General features: G+C 45.4%; 1 protein-coding gene across 8 annotated transcripts in view; it reads right to left on the bottom strand.

Annotated features, from left to right (window-relative positions):
- The window catches only part of CBY2 (chibby family member 2), a 45,248-nt gene that overhangs the window by 1,602 nt on the left and 23,726 nt on the right, over positions 1-19,920 (bottom strand). For 2 of the 8 annotated variants that reach the window (XM_027591348.1, XM_027591349.2), the window contains exon 3: positions 10,409-10,489. The exons of 1 other annotated variant lie outside the window; for it this stretch is intronic. In XM_027591348.1, coding sequence (XP_027447149.1) covers positions 10,409-10,489 — 81 coding nt within the window. 5 more of the 8 variants (XM_027591356.1, XM_027591355.1, XM_027591354.1 and 2 more) reach the window with 5 other exon arrangements.

The following is a 19,920-nucleotide window of genomic DNA, read 5'->3' as shown; positions in this document are numbered from 1 at the left end:
AAATACCAAACCATTGACCCTAGGAGAAATGTAGGGTTAGGTTCCTGCCAGCCTCTAGCCACGGTTCTGTCAACCAGTCGATACATAACCTTGTATTTACATGTATTTCCATTGAAAGACACCTTATGTGGGATGTATCACTGATTCATTAACATTGAACTTTCAGGCAACAGCACTGTCTCTCACTCCTGAACAGAGCGTATCTAACCCATGTTTTCTCCATAAGGCACTTCACACCTTCTTTCATTTAGGGACACCGGACAGCCCTTCAATATACCAGGGGGGGGGCATTTGAAACTGTGAAATCACCCAAAAAAAGCACAGAAATGTGAAAAATGTGGCACTACATAAACTGTGCAAAGCACATCATTTCACCATGTGAGAGCAGAGACAAGGCTCCTTATCTAGAATGTGCTCATCAGGGGACTTAAATTTTTCGTCACTCTGTGCACGTCTGTAGATGACCACCAAAGTGCCACAGAGATTGATTAGATGGTTACAGATTTCAGTGAGTGGGAAAATCCACAAATAGGGAATCCACAAATAATGACAATCACATATATATTGTGCAGGTTGAAGGCATTGACTAGGAGTCAACAAATATTTTGATTCCCGGTCCCACTATTTTGTCAGTTACAAGAATATGGCAAGTTACTTGCATTTCAGTTTCCACATTTTCAACTTGGGATAACTACATCTACCGCCTTTCCTCACAGAGCTATTTTTAGGATGACTAGAGATAATGCATGAAAATATGAAATGTGGGCTCTGGCACACTTCTGTCACCTTAGAGGAGGAACAAACATGCTTCTCAATCGACCCTCGCTACAGATATGTACCCACGATGGGCACGGGCGGAGGAGCAGCATGAATCACCCCGATAGACGCCCAAGTCACTGTGTCCAAAATGGTGGTGCTGTCCATCAGCCGAGTCTGCTCCCTTGCCCCATTCAGGCTCGTCCTTCACTCTTAGCCTCCCTGAGTCTATCCTTCCAGTGGCCCCTTTCACATCTGCCAACAGAGTGTTAGGCTCAAAGCAGAGTCCAGTGGGTAATTTTGGAAAAGAAGGGCACCATCATAAACATATCACTGAGCAGTGAGAGTTCAATTCATCTCAATACCATCATATAAAAAGGGGATCAGAGCCACAGAGCTTAAATCCAATAAGCCAGTAGCTCTTACATTTTCCATTGTAGAATACTCAGCTGAGTGTGTTTTAAATGCAGATTTCTTTTTTTAAAGACTTTATTTATTGATTTGAGAGAGGAGGAAAGAGCACGAGTGGGTTGGGAGGGTCAGAGGCAGAGGGAGAAGCAGACTCCCCACTGAACAGGGAACCAGAAGTGAGGCTCGATCCCAGGACCTGGAATCATGACCTGAGCCAAAGGCAGACGCTTAACCAACTGAGCCACCCAGGCGCCCCTTAAATGCAGATTTCTGAGTTCCTTACTCGTAAGACTGATTCACTTATTATGGGGTATGGTCCAGGAACCTGCATTTCCAACCAGTTCCCTCAAGTGATTCTGGCTGCTGGTGGTCAGGAAAGCTCTGAGTCAGCTAGAATGGAAGTTGTACCAGGGTTAAAGGCTGAGGTGTCAAGACTGGGGGTCACAAGAATCTCATCCTGGTTCTGTCACTGATGAGCAGTGTGAACCTGGAAACTTTCACCCTCTCTGAGACCCAAATTTTTTACTAGTGAAAAAGAGAGAGCCAGACTCCCTGATCTTAAAGGCACCTTCAAGGAGCGCCTGGGTGACTTAGTCGGGTGAGCATCCAACTCTTGGTTTCGACTCAGGTTGTGATCTCATGGGTCATGGGATTGAGCCCCGTGTCAGGCTCGGCACTCAGCTGGGATCTGCTTGAAGATTCTCTCCCTCTGCCCCCACTCACATGCACTGTCTCTCTCTCTGTCTAAAGTAAATAAATCTTAAAAAAAAAAAAAGACACCTTCCAACATTTAAAATCAGTGAAATGTACCTATAAAATGGAAATAAAAACATATGCCCTGTTTAGTGCACCACACCATTGTGAGGATGGAATGAGAGAATGATTGCAAAAATGTTTTTAAAACTGCCAAGTGCCATCAAAATGTAAGGTATTGTTATCAAGAAAAGTAGGTTTCACTAATGGAAGAATTCTGAGGTGTATTCAGAAAGTGGTGAACAGATAGAATGCAACCTGAAGAAGAGGTAACAATTGCAGCAATGAATTTAAATAAAAATAAGATCATGATAGCTACTTCTAAATACACCAAAGGCATCTCATCATAAGTACATTGCAATGCTCTCCAAATATCAATTCCTCATTTCTTAGGTTATTTTCACAATTTTACAGATAGAGAAGATAGAAAACAAGTCAGGTTATCTGCATTATATATATGGGTATAGAGAGAAAATATAATTTGCACGGTCTATCATGCTGGCTCGAATTCTTTAAGACCCAAAGAGCTAGATAAATAGAAGGCTCAGTTCTATGCTATTAACTTCGCAATAAGCACATGTCACAAACTTTATAAGGATGTGCTTAATCTTCTAGATAGTGAGGGTCCAGGGGCATTCTGCATTCAGAACCTTATTTGCTTTAAATAAATCCAGCCTCCATGGTTTTCATATTTCTCAGTTGGCTATTGGCTGAATTGGAAAGAGCCTATTGGCTCTTGTGGCTGAAACTGTGACCAGAATAAACCACACTGTGGGCAGCCCGGCCCATTTAATGTCCCTTGTTCCCAGATTTCTGGGAAGATTAGCCACAGTCATGAAGGAGCAGATCATGAGAGGTCCTTTCCTCCAGTGCAGGCCTCTATCACAGCAGGATCTCGTTCTAGAAAACATCACTATGGGAATGGTGGCTTTAGTCAACAGTGTGGATCCCAATCTTGAGAAGAAGAAGGAAACAAATATTGAGCTCCCATTTTGTGCCAGACCTGCCCACCGAATTAATTTAACCCTCGCAACACTGACTTAATGAAGTGTTGTTATTATTATTCCCATTTTACAGATGGAGAAGCAAACTCAGGGTCAAAGTTAAATAACCAGTGCGAGTTCACCCACTAAAGTCACCAACCCAGCCCTAGCTGCCTGAACTTAACACGGGTGAAGCACACACGCAGGAAATCGCCACGGATTTAACAAAGGACTTGCAGTAGTTAGGGGGAGAAGATAGTTCTGTGTTAACTTCGTATTATGGCAAACTTCAAACATACACACAGAGAAAGAGAAGAGCTCATTAAACGTCCAAATATCCTCACCCAGCTTCCACAGTTATGAAATCAAGGCCATGCGTTTCATCTGTATGTCCACCCAACACTGCCACCTCGCCCCCGCCACTGCATTCTTTTGAAGCAAATTGTAGACATCATGTTATTTTACCCATAAATACATTGATGCATATCTTTTCGACAAAGCATCAATACCATTAACAATGATCACTTAATATCGGCAAATCCTGAGTCAGTGCTCAAATTCCCCCAATTGTCTTATTTCTATTTTATTTCATTTCAATCAGAGATATGTATCTTGATCCAACTGCACATCCAAAGGCGAATCACTAGTGCTTTCTACTGTTTATTACTGTTCCGAGTCTCCATGATGGTCTTTAAATCATCATATCCAGCTGCCTTTATTCGGCCTTGGGTACCCAAGGAACTTTCGACCGTCCCCTCAGCAGAAATGCACTAAATAAAACCTTACCATGTGGGTGGTGGATCCCCAGCTATGAAAAATCTGGATACTTGGGCCCTTATCCTTATGCATGCCACCAGGTGACCTTGGTCACATCCTAGCACCCTCCGACCTTGGTTTCCACATCTGTATAATGAGGGGTCAGTGACATGATCACTAAATGTCCTCTTTGACTGACTTCCTCTGCTCCGGTAGATCCATGTTTGTAAACGGGCACCACTATGGCCCCGGCAACTCTCATTACCCACCTTAACATCCTGTTCCCTCTTTTAAACGGCCAATGTTTCCCACACAGACTCTGTGCCTTCTTGGTTACAGGCCCACAGCACCCGATTCAGAAAATGTCGATGGGCTAATAGGACCACTTTAATTCCTTTAATTCCTTCCCCAGAACCCGATGCTCCTCTCATAATTGTCCTATATCTTCCCTCCTATGCCCAGACAGGATCAAGAAGGAGGTCAAGTCCAGTGTTGCCTCATGGCCTAGTGTCTGAGACAGCACACAACAACATTTAAAAATTCTTTAACAGTCATGTATTCATTTTAGTGATTATTAGAAGAATATACCTGTTTTATCAAACCCATAATCCTATGGATTATATCAAGAGGCTAAAGTAAATCAGCATCTTCTTCTGAAACTGAGATTTAAGGAAAAATGCCAAATATCCAGGCATTTCAGAGATGCCAGGAATCATGATTAAACTCTAAGACAAGAGAAAACATTAAGACAAGACAAATTATTTCTTTCCCCAATTCCAATCGGACCTAGCTGGACTTAGTTCCTTCAGTCTCCTTCTTGGGGGCGCCTGGGTGGCTCAGTTGGTTAAGCCGCTGCTTTTGGCTCAGGTCGTGATCCCGGGGTCCTGGGATCGAGTCCCGCATCGGGCTCCCTGCTCAGCGGGGAAGCCTGCTTCTCCCTCTGCCTCTGCCTCTCCAGCTCCCCACCCCCACTTATGCTCTCTCAAAATAAAATCTTTAAAATGTAAATAAAAACTAATAAGGATTAAAAAAAAAAAAAAAAGAAAGAAAGAAAGAAAGTCTCCTTCTTGGCCTTGTGAAAACTCCCCACCCTAAGTCTATTTCCACTCTGCATGTTCTTGCACCAATTCTCCCTCCACATTTATGCTGATGAATCAACTAACATTAATTTGGCATCTGGTCTCAGACCCTACCTCCAGGGAACTTCCAGTCAGTTTGAAAATTCAGTGAATAGCACCAATGATTGCTTGGTGCACGAGGGAGGTCAAAGTGCAGCAGGCATTAATGTAGGCCATAAGATGTGGGGATCAAGGGACCAGGCATCACAAAATCCAAAAAGAGTCCCGGCTCAACACTGTATGAGTGCGTAGCCTTTACAAAACCATTTCATTTCTGTGCCTCCATTCCCATATCTAGAAAATGTAGATGCAAACGTGATGCAGAGTCACCCCATATGTTTGTACAGGGACCAGCTTTAGAGGGTGACAGTCACAGCTGCTGTTGCAGTGCACAACCTGTACAATCATCCACAGCAACCTTACTAACATCTGCCCTATTTCTTTCAGAGTTCAAAAATGAAAGGAGAACACGTGACCTTTTCTTTGTTTGTAGAGAGCTCCAAAGATGATTACGGCAGATTCAGAAGAGGAGATGCTTAGATTTTCTTAAAGGAAGATATACAGAACAAGAAAAAGGAAATAACACTTACTAGACTGATGACTATTATGTGATGACATGCTAACTGATTTCCGTATTCATGTGTACTATCTTACAGAGAAGAACTGCCAGGTTTTACCAAAGGTCACAGAGCCAGCACCGGGGAAGAGCCAGGGTGTAAAACAGGATTTCCGACTCCAAACCACACGCTCATTCTCGCTCTTCCCAATGCCCAGATAGTTTACTTTGCATGTGCCGAAACCATTCCTTTGCAGTGGTTCTCTTCTGCCCCGTCCCATCTTCTCCCCAAATGGATAAATTACAGTTCTTTAAGGCCAGTGACCTGTCCCTTATTTATTTATTTATTTATGACATGCCTAGCACTCTTCACATACAGTGGAGGTATAATGAGTCCTTGCCAGTGAACTAATCAACCAAAATGCTTGGAAAGGTAAGGAAGAGATATTAGCTTGGATGATGTAAAACCACCGACACTGTACCGTCTGTGGCCTACAAAAGTGATGTCACAGGTCTTAGTATATTTAGTGGATTTTGTGAAGTTAGAGCTTCATTTCGATTCGTATTTTTAAACTGCACAGCTGTTACTGTGTGGTGGGAAATCTAAAGCAATGGGGCTTTCCCCTGGCAATTCCACAAAACCCTAGGTCAGTCTACGTAATCCTTAAGCGAGGCCGCCCCCTGCGTGCGAGCATGCTCGTTTTCCTGTCCCCATCTTGGACCTATAATCCAGTGAGGGTAGAGGCCCTAAATTCCCAGCAGCTTTGGGCTCAAAATCCCATTTTTTAGTGCTTTTGAGAGAGTCACTGCGATTCTCTGAATGTCACCTTTAAAATAGAACCTAAACATAGCTGCTCTGCCTACTTCCTGGGGTTGGGGCAAAAGGCCAAGAAAGTGGTAAGTAAGCAGACATAAAGACCAAGCAGAGAACCAGTTCTGCTGCTAAGGCATCAGTGTTCCTGGCCTAAAGCACGACAGCAAATGCTGAATGTATTTATTTACCAAAGGCTTTCCAAGGAGCGAGCATGTGAGTTAGGCAGACACACGAGATACAAAACCCCAGGACTTCTCAGCCTATGTTTGAAGCCAGGCCCTTCTCCACAGGTCTCTTCAGCCGGTGGTATCACTTCATGGGCTAAACGAACCTTTGATGTCCTTGAGGCCTGACAACACGTCTGGGCCTTTCAGGAGAACTCCGAAAGGTTCTTCTAAGCCTGGGAGGTAGAGCCTACGGCCCCCAGACCAGGCATGGCCCACATTTCCCATGGAGGAAAGACTGTCTCTTCCCTGATCTATGGGAAATGCCTACCTACGTGGATACAGACCCAGTAGGGGTAAGAGAAAAAGCTTGGCTTCTTCATGAAAGGATGGATGCCTACAAGGATGGATGCAGGAAGGGGAATACAACCGGCCATGGGCTCATCATTCCTTTTCGTCACCTTGTTAGGAAGGGAACCAAGAGACTCTGCCCTCGGGAGCACCGTGCTCACTGTTGTAACCTAAGATGCCTTAGTGCCAGGGATCCAGAAGGGGGCCTGGGCACAGACATCTCCCTCGGAGGGCCTGAATCCCACCTCCTGCTTGTGGATGGGACTCCCTCCTTAGCATCAGACCTGGCCCTCTCCCCAGCATCTCCTTTTTAAGTACAAGTGGTCCTGCAAGGAAAAGGCTCGAAATTACCAACTACTGAGTGCATTTGTCCATTGGCCTTGTGGCAAATGGAGAGCATGCAGGAAGAATGGCCAATGGGAAGGTGGGAGAGGGGGGCAAGGAACAAAGACGAGGTGATAAGACCAAGGTCTCTTACTGACACCGTGGGGTTTCTAAGGAACAGGACTCTCTGAGCGGGACCTTCCAGGATGGAGTTCTGAGGTTGGTGGCCTCCCATCTAAAGCGTCTGGGGAGGACTGGACACTAACAGGGCAGGCTTAGCCGACATGCTTGAAAGTTCTACTTCTGGAAAACTAGGACTATCACAGACCAGAAGAGATGTCCAAATGCCCCAGTAGACTGCAAACCTCTTGACCCAAGTTTTTTAAACATCTACTTTCCCGACATTACGGAGGGTTACAATCAGAGAACAATTAGCCATTTGAGGTACTGTTCAGGCAAGTGAAGCTGAGAAGTCCCAGGATGCTGGAAGGAAGAGCCGGGTATGCTACTAATTTTCAGATGAGGGGACAGGGCTGAGTCTCATTAGCCCATTGTCAAATTAACCCAGCTGCCTAGTACCATAATACAGCCAACATTGGTTTTAATAAATGCTAACAGGTAAGAGGATAATTTGCAGGTCAGTGTGATTGATTTTGAGAGAATTATAAAATTAATAGCAATAAGGATAAAAATGTCACCATATGTGATAGTTTCGGGTAACTGTTTAAAATAGGATCTCCTGAAATCTTCCTCCTAGAAGTGACTCCAACTGGAAGAGAGGTGGGGATTGTCAGCCGACTCCACAGCTTCTCGTTCTTGAAGAACAAGCCCAAACAAAGCAGACTGAGAAGGGGAGGCCTGAGCGGGGCCCTGGAGGGTGCTGTCAGAGCTCGTTCTGATCTGCTGTGGACCCTTGGCTAAGGATCCAGCTGTAAACGATGCCTCCGTGAGACTCACTGAGAGCACTCATCGGGGAACGAAGGGAGCCTGCGAGAACGGAATCGTTATATGCAGAAGGAACCAGGTCAGCTAGCTGGGGCAGGAAATAACCTTGATGGCTGGCAAGTGAATGTGCTGTTGGCAAATAGATCAGAAAACACAAATATTTAATGTGAGAAGAAAAACTGGAAATCAGTAAGACCTGAAAAAACCTAAGGGTGATAACAAATAGTGAACCACAGGCATTTGCCGTGCAATTGAGAAGCCCAAATGCCCAGCATGATTGGGAGCTGGGAAGCCAGAGGCACTTTCTGGAGACCCAGCAATGGATGGGCTCGGGCTCGGGCTTGGTGCCAGAATAAAGCAGCACGTGGTAAACACATGCAAGGAGCTTAGGGGCAGGCAGGCAGGTTGCTGAGAGAGGAGGCGCTATTTCCTAATGGCAAGAGAACAGACAGACAGCTAAGAGTTGACCTGGCCCCACCGGGTGACATATGCCGAGCTTGTGGTGTAGCAGAGAGAGCGGACACTGGCCTGGGGGTCAAGCCCCTCACTCCAGCTCTGCCATCACTAGAGGGGCAGCTGGGGTTCCCAGTCCCCATGCCTCTACCATCCCTCCCTCACACTAGCATCACCCAGTGCCTGCCACATGGCCAAATCAGTGCTGAGTCCATATTTTTTCCTCCCCTCTTCCCCAGGTCAGTCCTTTCCCACAAGCCATGCACCCTCTCATTTGGGGAGGTCTAACGAGTACGCTGGTCCCTTCACAGTCCGGGTGGTGGCACGGTCCAGATCATCTGAATGTGGAGATACCTGCGCCCCTTCCCCGAGTGCCAGCCTAGAGCATCCCGGCACGTGTCTGAAACCTGGCCTATGACTTGGGTCTCCTCAGCAGGTGTACCTATGAGGCCACATCTGCCCGTGCAGGGTATACAACCCGTGCCCTCCATGCCTTCCAAGACCCCACTGCGGCACCAGGTCCTGCTGGGCAGGAAGTGCCTGGCCCCAGAACCAGCTGGAGCCTTCTCAGAGCACTCCCCGGTTCCGTTCCCCTTCTCTCCTCCTTCGCGCTGGCCTCCTTCTGGAAGCTCAGCAAGGAGAGCTGTGGTAGGTGTAGACGGAAGACTTTTTCCAATCTCTCTGTCACATGACCACTATACTTAACCCTATTCCCTCCCCCCACCCCCAGCCCCACCGCCAGGCTGGCCCCCTCTTCCTGTCCCTTAGTGATGCTGAGATTGATCTCTGTGGGCTGTGAATAAACCATAGGAGCAACACCCACCCTCAGGGGAGAGCGGTGGCCAGCAGAACAACACGGCAAAAGTCAGACCTAAAAGGAAGGTTCCTGGAGCTGCAGGAACCCTGTGGGCAAGCCATCCTGTCTAACCATCAGGCCAAAGGTAGCTTATATTCTAGGCTTCTCGGGCTGAAACTGATGAAGTGGCTGCTCGTTACAGAGTTATAAGGATAATGTGAAAACAGACAACCAGAAAGTTCTTGGGTCCTGCTTTTCCCTCCTGCTGAACTTACTTGCTAAGATTGTTAACAATTATCTCCACCTATTGAAAGAATGCTAAAGGTCTCCTTTGTAAACTTGCTCTTCAGCGAATCCTTAAGAGATGGCTTCAGAAAACATATGTATAATGTTATTATCTGTATTATATATCCTTATGTAGTTATGTATTATATAAGTATATATTAAACATACATATAATAAATAAATTATATATATACATATAGGATGCCCTCTGGCGTTCGGCCCTGTTCCTACACACCCCCATATCTAGCTTTCGGGTAGTACCTCTGCATTGGGTCCCTCCAGCCTACATTTCAGCCCCTCTGGTTGCACAGCCATGATCTTCCAACAGGGCCTTAGGTGACTCTGGAGAAGCAAGGCTGCCCCCTTTGTGACATAGCCGCAGGAGAAACAATCCAGTCAGGAGAACCCCACCGAGGAAACAGCTGCTTAGGAGACCTGGGGAGGAGACCGCGAGACCTTACCCGTTCATTGGCCTCCCTCCCTTCTGAGTCCCCCTTCCACTCTATTATCTTCAGTATACAGTTCTCTTGGCCCCTCCAAATCACCCTGTACCTTTTGGCCCAGGTCCTAGGCTTTCTACTTGCGATCTCAGCCATATGCATTTGGTTCTGAGTCCCAGTCCTCCCCCAGAAACCCGGAGTGGTCACACAACAGCAAGCACCAAAAGATCGAAGTCTGGGAAGACCGGCGTATTTCAGAGTGTCATAGAAACTCGAAGTGCTACGAGGGCCAGAGGTTCTTGCCAGGTCACCAAACCCACCTTCCTCATTGGAGGGTATGACAAACCCAAGACCCAGAGTGGCTAAGTGAACTCCCCTTGGCACAAGGCTGGCTGCAGCTAGAGGTCCTGACTCTGCTCATTCTACAATATCGTGCTACAGTTTTGAAAGAGGAGGGCTCTACTGGCTACGAGGCAGTTACACCCTTCTGCGATTATCCCTACCTGAGGTAGAACCACATTGATTGGGATTTCTAGGCTTTCAGATCTGGTGTCTCTTTTTCTTGTAATATTTGGCCTCAAGTGCTGTGAAAAGAGAAAACAAGACAATTTCCGCTTCCCAGCCCCAATTGCTCAACCTGAAAAACAGAAGACTTTCTACTCACTTATCCCCCCTTGTCAACTGTGTACATTATGAAAATCTGAGTCTGAAAGAATGTGAAGATGGTATCTGACAAGATGCGTATCTCTGGACAAAAATTTAGACAGGTATTATAGTTGGTGTAAAAACCTTCCAAAAAGTCTTTGGAGCAGAGATACCCATACCTACTACCTACTCTAAGATGATTACTTCTATCTCAAGTAAAAAGCCATACCAGCGTTAAGTGCCAGGTATAGGTCCTGTGCAGGAGTTGGTCACCAAAACACTCAGAACATTCCAGAGGTGACATCACAAAACAACACGCTGTTTTTCAGGGCTCATGGTCTCTCTGAGCATCACAGGTGGGAATGGGGCATCTGACGGTCAGGAAGAGTTCACCCCGGTTGCGTCTACCTCACCGGTCATGGTCAGTGTGACACACAACCACCCAACACTAGCCCCCTGTTTGGTCATCCTTGCTGCTATTCCCATCCCCACTGCCTGGCTGGGCTGAAATCTCTGTCCTCTCTCTAGAGCTAGCATCTTCTACTTGGAGTTGTATCACTCAAGAAGGAAGGAACCCAAACTGAACTCATTCCAGGCCAAGAGAAGACAATAGGCCCGAGATATTTTCTGACACCAACCAATTCTCCTCCAATTCGCCGAGGCCCACTGGATGTCAATTCAATTCTGCCACAGTCTCACTGGAGTTGGTGTCAGGTCACCTGAGTTCAAGGACTCAGTCCTGCAAGACAGCCCCCCTCCAGACACCAGTCGCAACTCCCAGGCCACCCGTGTTTCCGACCTGACCAGCTATAAATTGGGGGTTCCCACAAACCCCTCCTCAGCCTCAATAATTTGCTAGGATAGCTAACAGGATGCAGGAAAACACCTTACTTAGGATTAGTCTTATTATAAAAGAGACAACTCAGAGACAGCCAAATGGAAGATGCTTAGGGCAAGGTACGGGGAGAGAGGAACACGCAGCTTCCACATCCTCGCAGGTCATACCGCCATCCCGGCTTCTCCATGTGTTCACCAACCCGGAAGCTCTCCTGACCCTATTGCTTGAGGCTTTTTATGGAGGTTTCACTACCTGGTCATGGTTGAGTAAATCACTGGTCATTGGTGATGGAAAATTTCCAGCCCGACCCCTCCTCTTCCCAGAGGTGAAGGAGTGAGATGCTGAAAGCTCCAACAAGCTAATCACATGGCTGATTCCTCTGGCAACCAGTGCCCATCCCGAAGCCATCGAGGGGCCACCAAGAGCCACCGCATTAGCATAAACTCAGGTGTGCTCCAGATGGGCTCCTTATGAATAATAAAAGGCACTTCAATCACTCAGGAAGTTCCAAGGGTTTGAGGACCTCCATGCCAGGAACTGGGAACAAAAACCAAGTATATGTTTTTATTATGCCACACGTAGAAACTTCAAGACCACAGTGCTGATGTCTGGGCTTCATGAAAGGGGCAGACCAGCCCGCTGGCCTCAATTCTTGTCAAATTATTTGCCTCTACAGACTGTAAGTGGGAGCCTTCTTCTGTTTCCTAAGGCTCTTATTAGGCAAAGAGCTCCAGTTCCACATTATTATGCAGTATATGGGGGGAAGGGAGTAGTAGACCAGGCTCAGCAGATCCAGGGACACCATAACTGCCCCTGGAATCTTCCACACCCAAATTACAAGCAAGCCTTGCTTTAAGAAAATCCAATGTACGAGAATTCAAAGATACATGTGTGGCAAAACTAAGAAGGTAATTAATCACATCATCAAAAAATTGACGGCAGGTTCAGTTGAGCACTTCCTCCCACAGAAGTTGCTTCTAAGGCCAAGGAGCATGAGCTCTGCCCCGCAAAGCAAGGTTCTGCCCAGAGAAAGGAATCTGCCAGTAAGCCTGATATGTTTTACTACTATTGTATATATACATATAATAAATCATTCACATTGGTTATTACTTTCATTTTAAAGGGGAACTTCTCCAAGTGTTTTGTTTTTAATTTCATTTCATGTTTTAATTGTGGTCATAAACATATAACATTAAATTTACGACCTTAAGCATTTTTAAGTATACACAACTCAGTAGTGTTAACTATAGTCACATCACTGTGCAAACATCTCTCTGGAAGTTTTTCATCTCGCAAAACTGAAACTCGAATTCTCCCTCCCAACTCCTCCCAACCCTTGGCAACCACCTTTCTGCTTTCTCTTTCTGTAATTTTGACTACTTTAGACACCTCAGAGGAGTAGAATCACACAGTATGTCTTTTCATGACTGGTTTTTTTACTTAGCATAACGTCCTCAATGTTCCTCCAGCCTGTTGTGACAGGCTCTCCTTTTTTAAGGCTGCATTCTATTCTTTTGTATTTACATACTATATTTTCTTTACCCATTCACTTACTGATGAACATTGGGGTCGTTCCTACCTCTTGGCTATTGTGAATAATGTTGCAATGGGTATGCAAATATCTCTTCAGGATCCTGCTTTAAATTCTTTTGGATATATACCCAGAAGTAGGATTGCTGGATTATATAGTTTTATTTTTAATTTTTTGAAGAACCTCCATACTGCTTTCCCATAGCTGCCACGCCATCCTTTTACATTCTCATCACCAGCTCACGAGGGTTCCATTTTCCACATCCTTATCAACACTTGTTTTCTGTTTCTCCAAGGGTTTCTAGTGGTTAACTCTCATACTGTTGGAGAACTTGGTTCGGTTTTCCCTTATAGACTCACCTCACAGAAGCACCTGCACGTCCCCCTTTGGGGTTGATCTGGGAAGTCTAAACAAAGAGGGAACTCGCTATGTTCATGTCCAAGGGCTGCCCAAACAAAGGACCATGAAATGAATGGCTTAAAACAACAGCAATTTATTGTCTCACGGTTCTGGAGGCCAAAAGTCAAAGTCATTGGCAGGACCATGCTCCCTCTGAAACCCATAGGGGTGAACCCTCCCTTGCCTCTCCCCTGGTTTCTGAGGGTTGTTCACAATTCTTGCCCTTCCTCGATCTGCACCTGCCCCACTTACATCTCTGCCTCCGCCATCACATGGCCTTCTCCCGTCATGTGTCCACAACTGTTCTCTCCTTACAGAGACGCCAGTCATACTGGATTAAGGGCCTACCCTATTCCAGTATAACCTCATCTTAATCACGTCTGCAATGACTCTATTTCCAAATGAGGTCATATTCTGAAGTATTGGGGGGTTTTTACTTCAAATATCTTTTGAGGGGAGGGGGGTACAATTCAACCCATAACAGAAGCTAACATTAACCTAATGAGCACCAGCACAGTGCCAGATACTTTATATGTGCTAAGTTACTTAATCAGAGTTGCTGGCACGTATGCAAGTCCTCCCACCTTGGGTGATAGCCCACCCTTGGGGTCCCTAAGCCCATCGCCCCGGCCCATCTCCAACAGGTTCAGTTGAACCCCTTCCTGCCACAGAAGATGGCTCTGGTGCCAAGGAGCACAGCTCTTCCCTGCAAGGCCCCTCATGGACAAAGGAATCTGCTAGTAAGCCTGATGTATTTTATTACTATTATACATATTACATATTATTTATATTTGTTATTATTTTCACTGTGTGATTTTTGCCTGCTCTCAGTCGCCCTGCCTTCTCCACGCCTTTGGCCATCTGGCACTTAGTTCCAGGCAGTGTGGTAAAATCCTTACCCCAGCCCTGACCTGAGGCCATATCTGCAGAAAGAAACACCCCACCCTATTTAAGTTCCTCTTGGCTTTCTACTGTGACACACCCCCCAAATTATACCCATGATCTCAGGGGGAACTAAAGGAATAGTTCATTCCTAGAAAGGAAGTCTTGCTATTGGACCATCACAAAAACTCCCAGGGCCCAGATGAACGTGTAAATCATTCCTTTTTCCATTTCAGTGCCAAGTGGTCCAGCAGAGACCTCCTCTGATGGGTGTCTGGGGACACTGCTCTCTGTGAGCTCCCTCCCTCCTCACCTCTGCCTTAGTCCTTTGCCTTTCTCTGCTCAGAGGCCTGGCTCCAGGTGAAGGGGCAGCCACCAGATCTGTGGCTGACAATGATGGTTCTCACCGCAAATCAATGACTCATTACTCACTGTTACGTGATCACAGACCCTCCCTCCCCATCCTGCCAGGGGGTTTGCTGGGGGAAGGGAAGAAAACAAATGGACACATGGAATGTCCTACCACATTAGCATAAAAATAACTTCTTTTATTGAACCTAAAGGAAGGGCACTGATAGGAATAAATGAGGATGATGGGGCCCCTGGGTGGCACAGTCGGTTAAGCATCCAGCTCTTGGTTTTGGCTCAGGTTGTGATGGCGAGATCAAGCCCCACATCAAGCTCTGCACTCAGCACAGAATCTGCTTAGGATTCTCTCTCTCCCTCTTCCTCTGCCCGTCCCCACCCCGGTACTCACTTGTTCTCTCTAAAATAAGTAAATAAATCTTAAAAAAAAAAAAAAAGAATAAATGAGGAGGCAAATAGCAAGGTCATGGACACTGGCATCAGCAGACTGTGCAGATCTAGAGGCCAAGAAATAGTTTCTATATGTCTTAGCTCAGTCTCCCACAACAAAATACCACAGACTGGGTGACTTAAATAACAAATACTTATTTCTCACAGTCCTGGAGGCTGGGAAGTCCAAGATCAAGGTGTTAGCAGATTTGGTTCCTGATGAGACCTATTTCCTGGCTTGCAGTCGGCCACCTCCTCACTGTGTCTTCACATGGCAGAGTGTGTGTGTGCGTGTGTGTGTGTGTGTGTGTGTGTGTGTGTGTGTGTGTGTGTGTGTTCTGGTCTCTCGCCCTCTCTTATAAAGACGTTAATGCCATCCTCAAGACTTCACTAAACCTAATTGCCTCCCCAAGGCCAAACCTCCAAATACCATCACACTGGGGATCAGGGCTTCAACATAGGACTTTTGGAGGAACATAAACATTCCATCTCTATGCTACTTGACTTGGGCAAGTCACCCCACCTCTCAGAAGCTCAGTTGCCTCATTTCCAAAAGGAGGAAATCGTATGTAATTTGAGATAACATGCGTAAAGAAGCTGACACTTAGCAAGTTCTAAATAAATAATCATCGCCTCGGAGGCCTCCTACCAAACGGTCTTGCTCCCTTTGACTTACAATCTCAAGCCACTGACACACGACTGGGGCTGCTCTTAAAAAGTCTTGCTACTACAGCTTACGTGAAGCCTTTATGTTTGCCTGATTGATTGATTGGTTTTTGTTTTTAAGGGAGGAGCATTTCAAACGGGGCCGTCCTGGTACCGGCACCTACAGTTGCCCATTAGCTTGGGCTCCTTCCTCCTCTGCAGAACACATGTATCCATGACCCAGTATTGAGAAGCTTCCTTGAGATTGCACCCAAAATGCCTGTTATTACTCAGATTAGCACCATCATCAATCATCCACGTTCCGTGAGCATCCACATTTGGTGGACGCTACGCAGAACATGGAGGTAGACATGCCTCATGGGTTTCTAATCTAAACAGACAGGTAGAGCAGAGACAAAGGAAAGGGCAAGCATGCAGCTGAGCCTCTCCAGGCTTTCCTCACCTGCAGCTGTCAGATGATGAATCACAGAGAAAAATTCAGCAAGCAGGAGGGTCCATTAGAGAGCACAGGGCCCCTCGCCCTTCCCTGAAGAGTCATAGAAACCGCAGCTGTTGGTTCAGGAGTCAGAAGTGGGCAAGGGGGGGAGGGTACTTTCTGACCTTTCTCTCTTCGTTTGTGGAGAAGGGGATAGAAATTTGGATGTATGTAGTACATTATCATGATGCCTGTCATCTCCCATTGCATGACATGATTACAAATGTGTTATTTTTGCTACATAGGGCAGGGTAGCTCTACTTTGGTGCCAGAAATCCAGCCTGATTATAGCAAGGCTTTGGGCCAAGATCTTTAAAGGACAGCTGGGGGCCCTCACCTTTTGAGGAAGCAGAAGGCAGCAACCAGGAAGTACAAGAAAGACCGCTGTTAAGTCTATCCGGCAACAAATAAAGGTCAACAGTTGGAAAAATATAAGAGGGAAGGAAGTAGAAAAATAAAATGGCAGCTCTTGGCGGCAGCTGGTTGAAGTGAATGGCTGTTATTTCTAGAAGAATCACTCACATGTGTGGGAATATTGATGGAAACAACAGAGGTACAGTGCCCTAGAAAGTAGGGTAGTTGGCATTCGAAAGTTCCAAAGATAAGCAGGATAAATAAATCCTTCTTGAAGTCAGAAAGGAGATCATGTGCCTGACTGATCCTCATAAGTAATGTCGAAACTTTGGGGTCTCTAGAGCTGTGTGCCATCCTTACGGCCAGACTTATCTTCTGAACCCAGGAACTGCTAGAAATTCCCCCAAAGTTCTGACGTTTTCCTAATATTAGTCCATCCGTTCAATCCATCCAAGAGAGAGGCTCTATCAAAAGACAGCCAATGGAAAAGACTTTCAGTTTCTAAGAAATTCTCCTTTAGTTTGGAAAAAGTCACACCTAAAACTAATATAATATTGTATGTCAATTACACTTCAATAATTTAAAAAAATTAGGTGTGGGGCACCTGAATGACTCAGTCAGTTAAGCAACCAACTCTTGGTTTTGGCTCAGGTCATGATCTCAGGGTCGTGAGATGGTGTTTGGTGTCGGGCTCCACCTAATGCTTAAGATTCTCTCTCTCTCTCTCTTGCTCGCTCTCTGCCCCTCCCCCACCCCTGCTCACGAATGCACCCTCTCTCAAAAAGAAAACGAAAAAAATCAGTGACCTTGTGGTCTCTGGCCCCAGTCAGAGACAGTAAGTGGCCTTGTCATTGCAGGCAGTCAGAAGCCATGGGAGTAGACACTTCCAAACAAAGAGGCTGGGGGTCTCCGCTTCTGACCAACAGGGGCAAAATTGAAGGTTTTGTTTATTAGCACAACTCTAATTGTGATTTATGTGATTCTGTACATTTCAATCTAACCAAAATTTAAAAATCATCAAATTACTTATGTGTGTAATCCCTTCAATTAATTATCCATTAGTCACTCCTTAATGATAACGGAATGCTTACCAAATAGCATGTGATCTCTGAATAGTGCCAAAAAAATTGATTAAACATTATTTCAAGAAGTAACGAGGATTCTGTTTGTTCAGTTTGCTTAGTGAGGTCTTTTTAAAGATTTTATTTATTTATTTGTGAGAGAGAGAACCAGCACAGGGAGGGGCAGAGGTAGAGGAAGAAGCAGACTCTGCTGAGCAAGGAGCCCAATGCAGGACTTGATCCCAGGACCCTGAGATCATGACCTGAGCCAAAGACAGACACTTAACCGACTGAGCCACCCAGGCGCCCCTGCTCAGTGAGTTTTAATGTGTTCAGTCTCCAAAAAGTGGGTCCGAGATTGGACTTGCCTCACTGTGAAGAAGGACCAACTCTTAAGGTGACAGTGTCAGAGGACCTCCACACTAGGCACTGCAGAGGCACACAGACTCGAAGTCAGACTACCTATGTTGGAACCCTGGTTCCACCCCCAGCTAGCTGCATGACCCCTGCCGCTGACTTTTCCTAAGTCCCAGTTTCTTTGCTGAGAGAATGACCATGCTCGTTCTTACACTTTAGGGTGGTGGTGAGGATTAAATGAGACAACACAGGACAGGAGAGACTTCAAAACAGTGGTGCATGGGCTTCGCCCACACTGAGACTCAATAAGTATTAACTGATTGGAAAGTTCGGGTGAACTGAAATCCTTACTAATGAACGCTTGAGCATCGTCTTTGAGCAAGGCAGTGTGTGTGGTAGTGGAGATAAGGAAGGAAAAGGGGAGAAGAAATCAGAGGCCATCCATTGCTCCCAAAAGGGTTATAATCGAATGAGAGAGAGCAGCATTGGGGAAGACAGGAGATAGGAGTTTAAGAGCCAGTATTTCTTGAGGGCGTACTACATTCCAGGCACTATTATGAGCCCTGTAAGTACCATTTAATCTTCTCAACAATTCAGAAGAGAGGTACCTATTTTTTTTTAAAGATTTATTTATTTATATGGGAGAGAGTACATGAGAGGGGGTTGGGTCAGAGGGAGAAGCAGGCTCCTTGCTGAGCAGGGAGCCCGATGTGGGACTCAATCCCGGGACTCCGGGATCATGACCTGAGCCGAAGGCAGTCGCTTAACCAACTGAGCCATCCAGGCGCCCAGAGAGCTACCTATTAATTTTAGCCCCATTTTACGGTAAGGAAAGCAAGGCACCAAAAAGTTAAGTGATTTGCCTCCCGTCACCCAGCAAGTGCCAGAGCTGGGATACGAGCTCCAATTCTGTGCCCTTAATATTGCCTGCATATTGGCAGCAAGGGGAGGATCCTGGACTTGGACTTGGAAGTCCCCAGTTTGCATCTTCCATGCCATCTGTGTAGCCCTACAGAATTACTTCACCTCAGAGCCAGAATCTCCTCATCTATAAAACTAGTTAACAGTCCCCATGGCATGGTTTGTTGTGGTCATGAAATAAGGTGAGTTAGGAGTGTTCTGCATTGTGCCTGGCATGCAGTAGGTCTCTAATAAAAGTTTAGATGCATCTGAGTCTGCACTGCCATTACTGGGTATAAACCAGAGTTTCTATCAGCTGAAGACACCCTGTGTCCCCCAGATAAAACCTGCACACTAAATATGCTTCAGACTCTCTCATGAAGTTGACCCACCCTCTTTCAAGTACCGTATCACAGAATTACATGCGATCATCAGTAATCCACAGCCCATGAGCTACAAAATCTTTTCCTAGTAAATCCTACCAATCAATTATTTTGAGTGCAACCCCTCACAGGTATATTTCCTAATTTACAAATGTGATGCTTTTTTTAATGTGTGATTATGGTATACACATTATAAAACATAACCCAAATTGAAACGTTTACAAGATAAAGGAAGATAGAGTGATTGTTTCATAATAATGCCATTGCACCTCACTCATCAATAATACAAAAAATATTTTGCTTCACAAAAAATTATCAGTAATGTTTTTAGTGAGCACAGTGTAACTAAATGTGGTCCCCTGTTTCTCAAAATCTTAGTTTAACACAGTGAGCCAAAAGTCAAGTTCTACATTCAGTTGACTCAGATTTTTTAATTTAATTGCTGTCCTCACTGAGGAGGGTACCTCACAAAGACTGTAGATCCAAATGATAAAATATATTATTGACTGCAATTTCCAATACTCAATATTCAGCCCTATCCCCAAATAATGCAAGCTGTTTTTTTTTTTTTTTACTAAAATTTGTATCCATTTTCAAAACGTTTTCTTCATTGAATAAGTTTGGCTTTGTTGTTTTTTTTCAAAAAACTCTAAACTCTCTTACTTATTGTTAAAACATCATCTTTTCCAAGAAGGCAAAAAATAATTGTGGTTTTTCTTCTTTTTAAAA

This window comes from Zalophus californianus, chromosome 3 (genome assembly GCF_009762305.2).
Source record: "Zalophus californianus isolate mZalCal1 chromosome 3, mZalCal1.pri.v2, whole genome shotgun sequence".
Lineage (NCBI taxonomy): Eukaryota > Metazoa > Chordata > Mammalia > Carnivora > Otariidae > Zalophus > Zalophus californianus.
The sequence above is the reverse complement of the archived record's forward strand: the minus strand, read 5'-3'. Positions and strand labels throughout refer to the sequence as shown.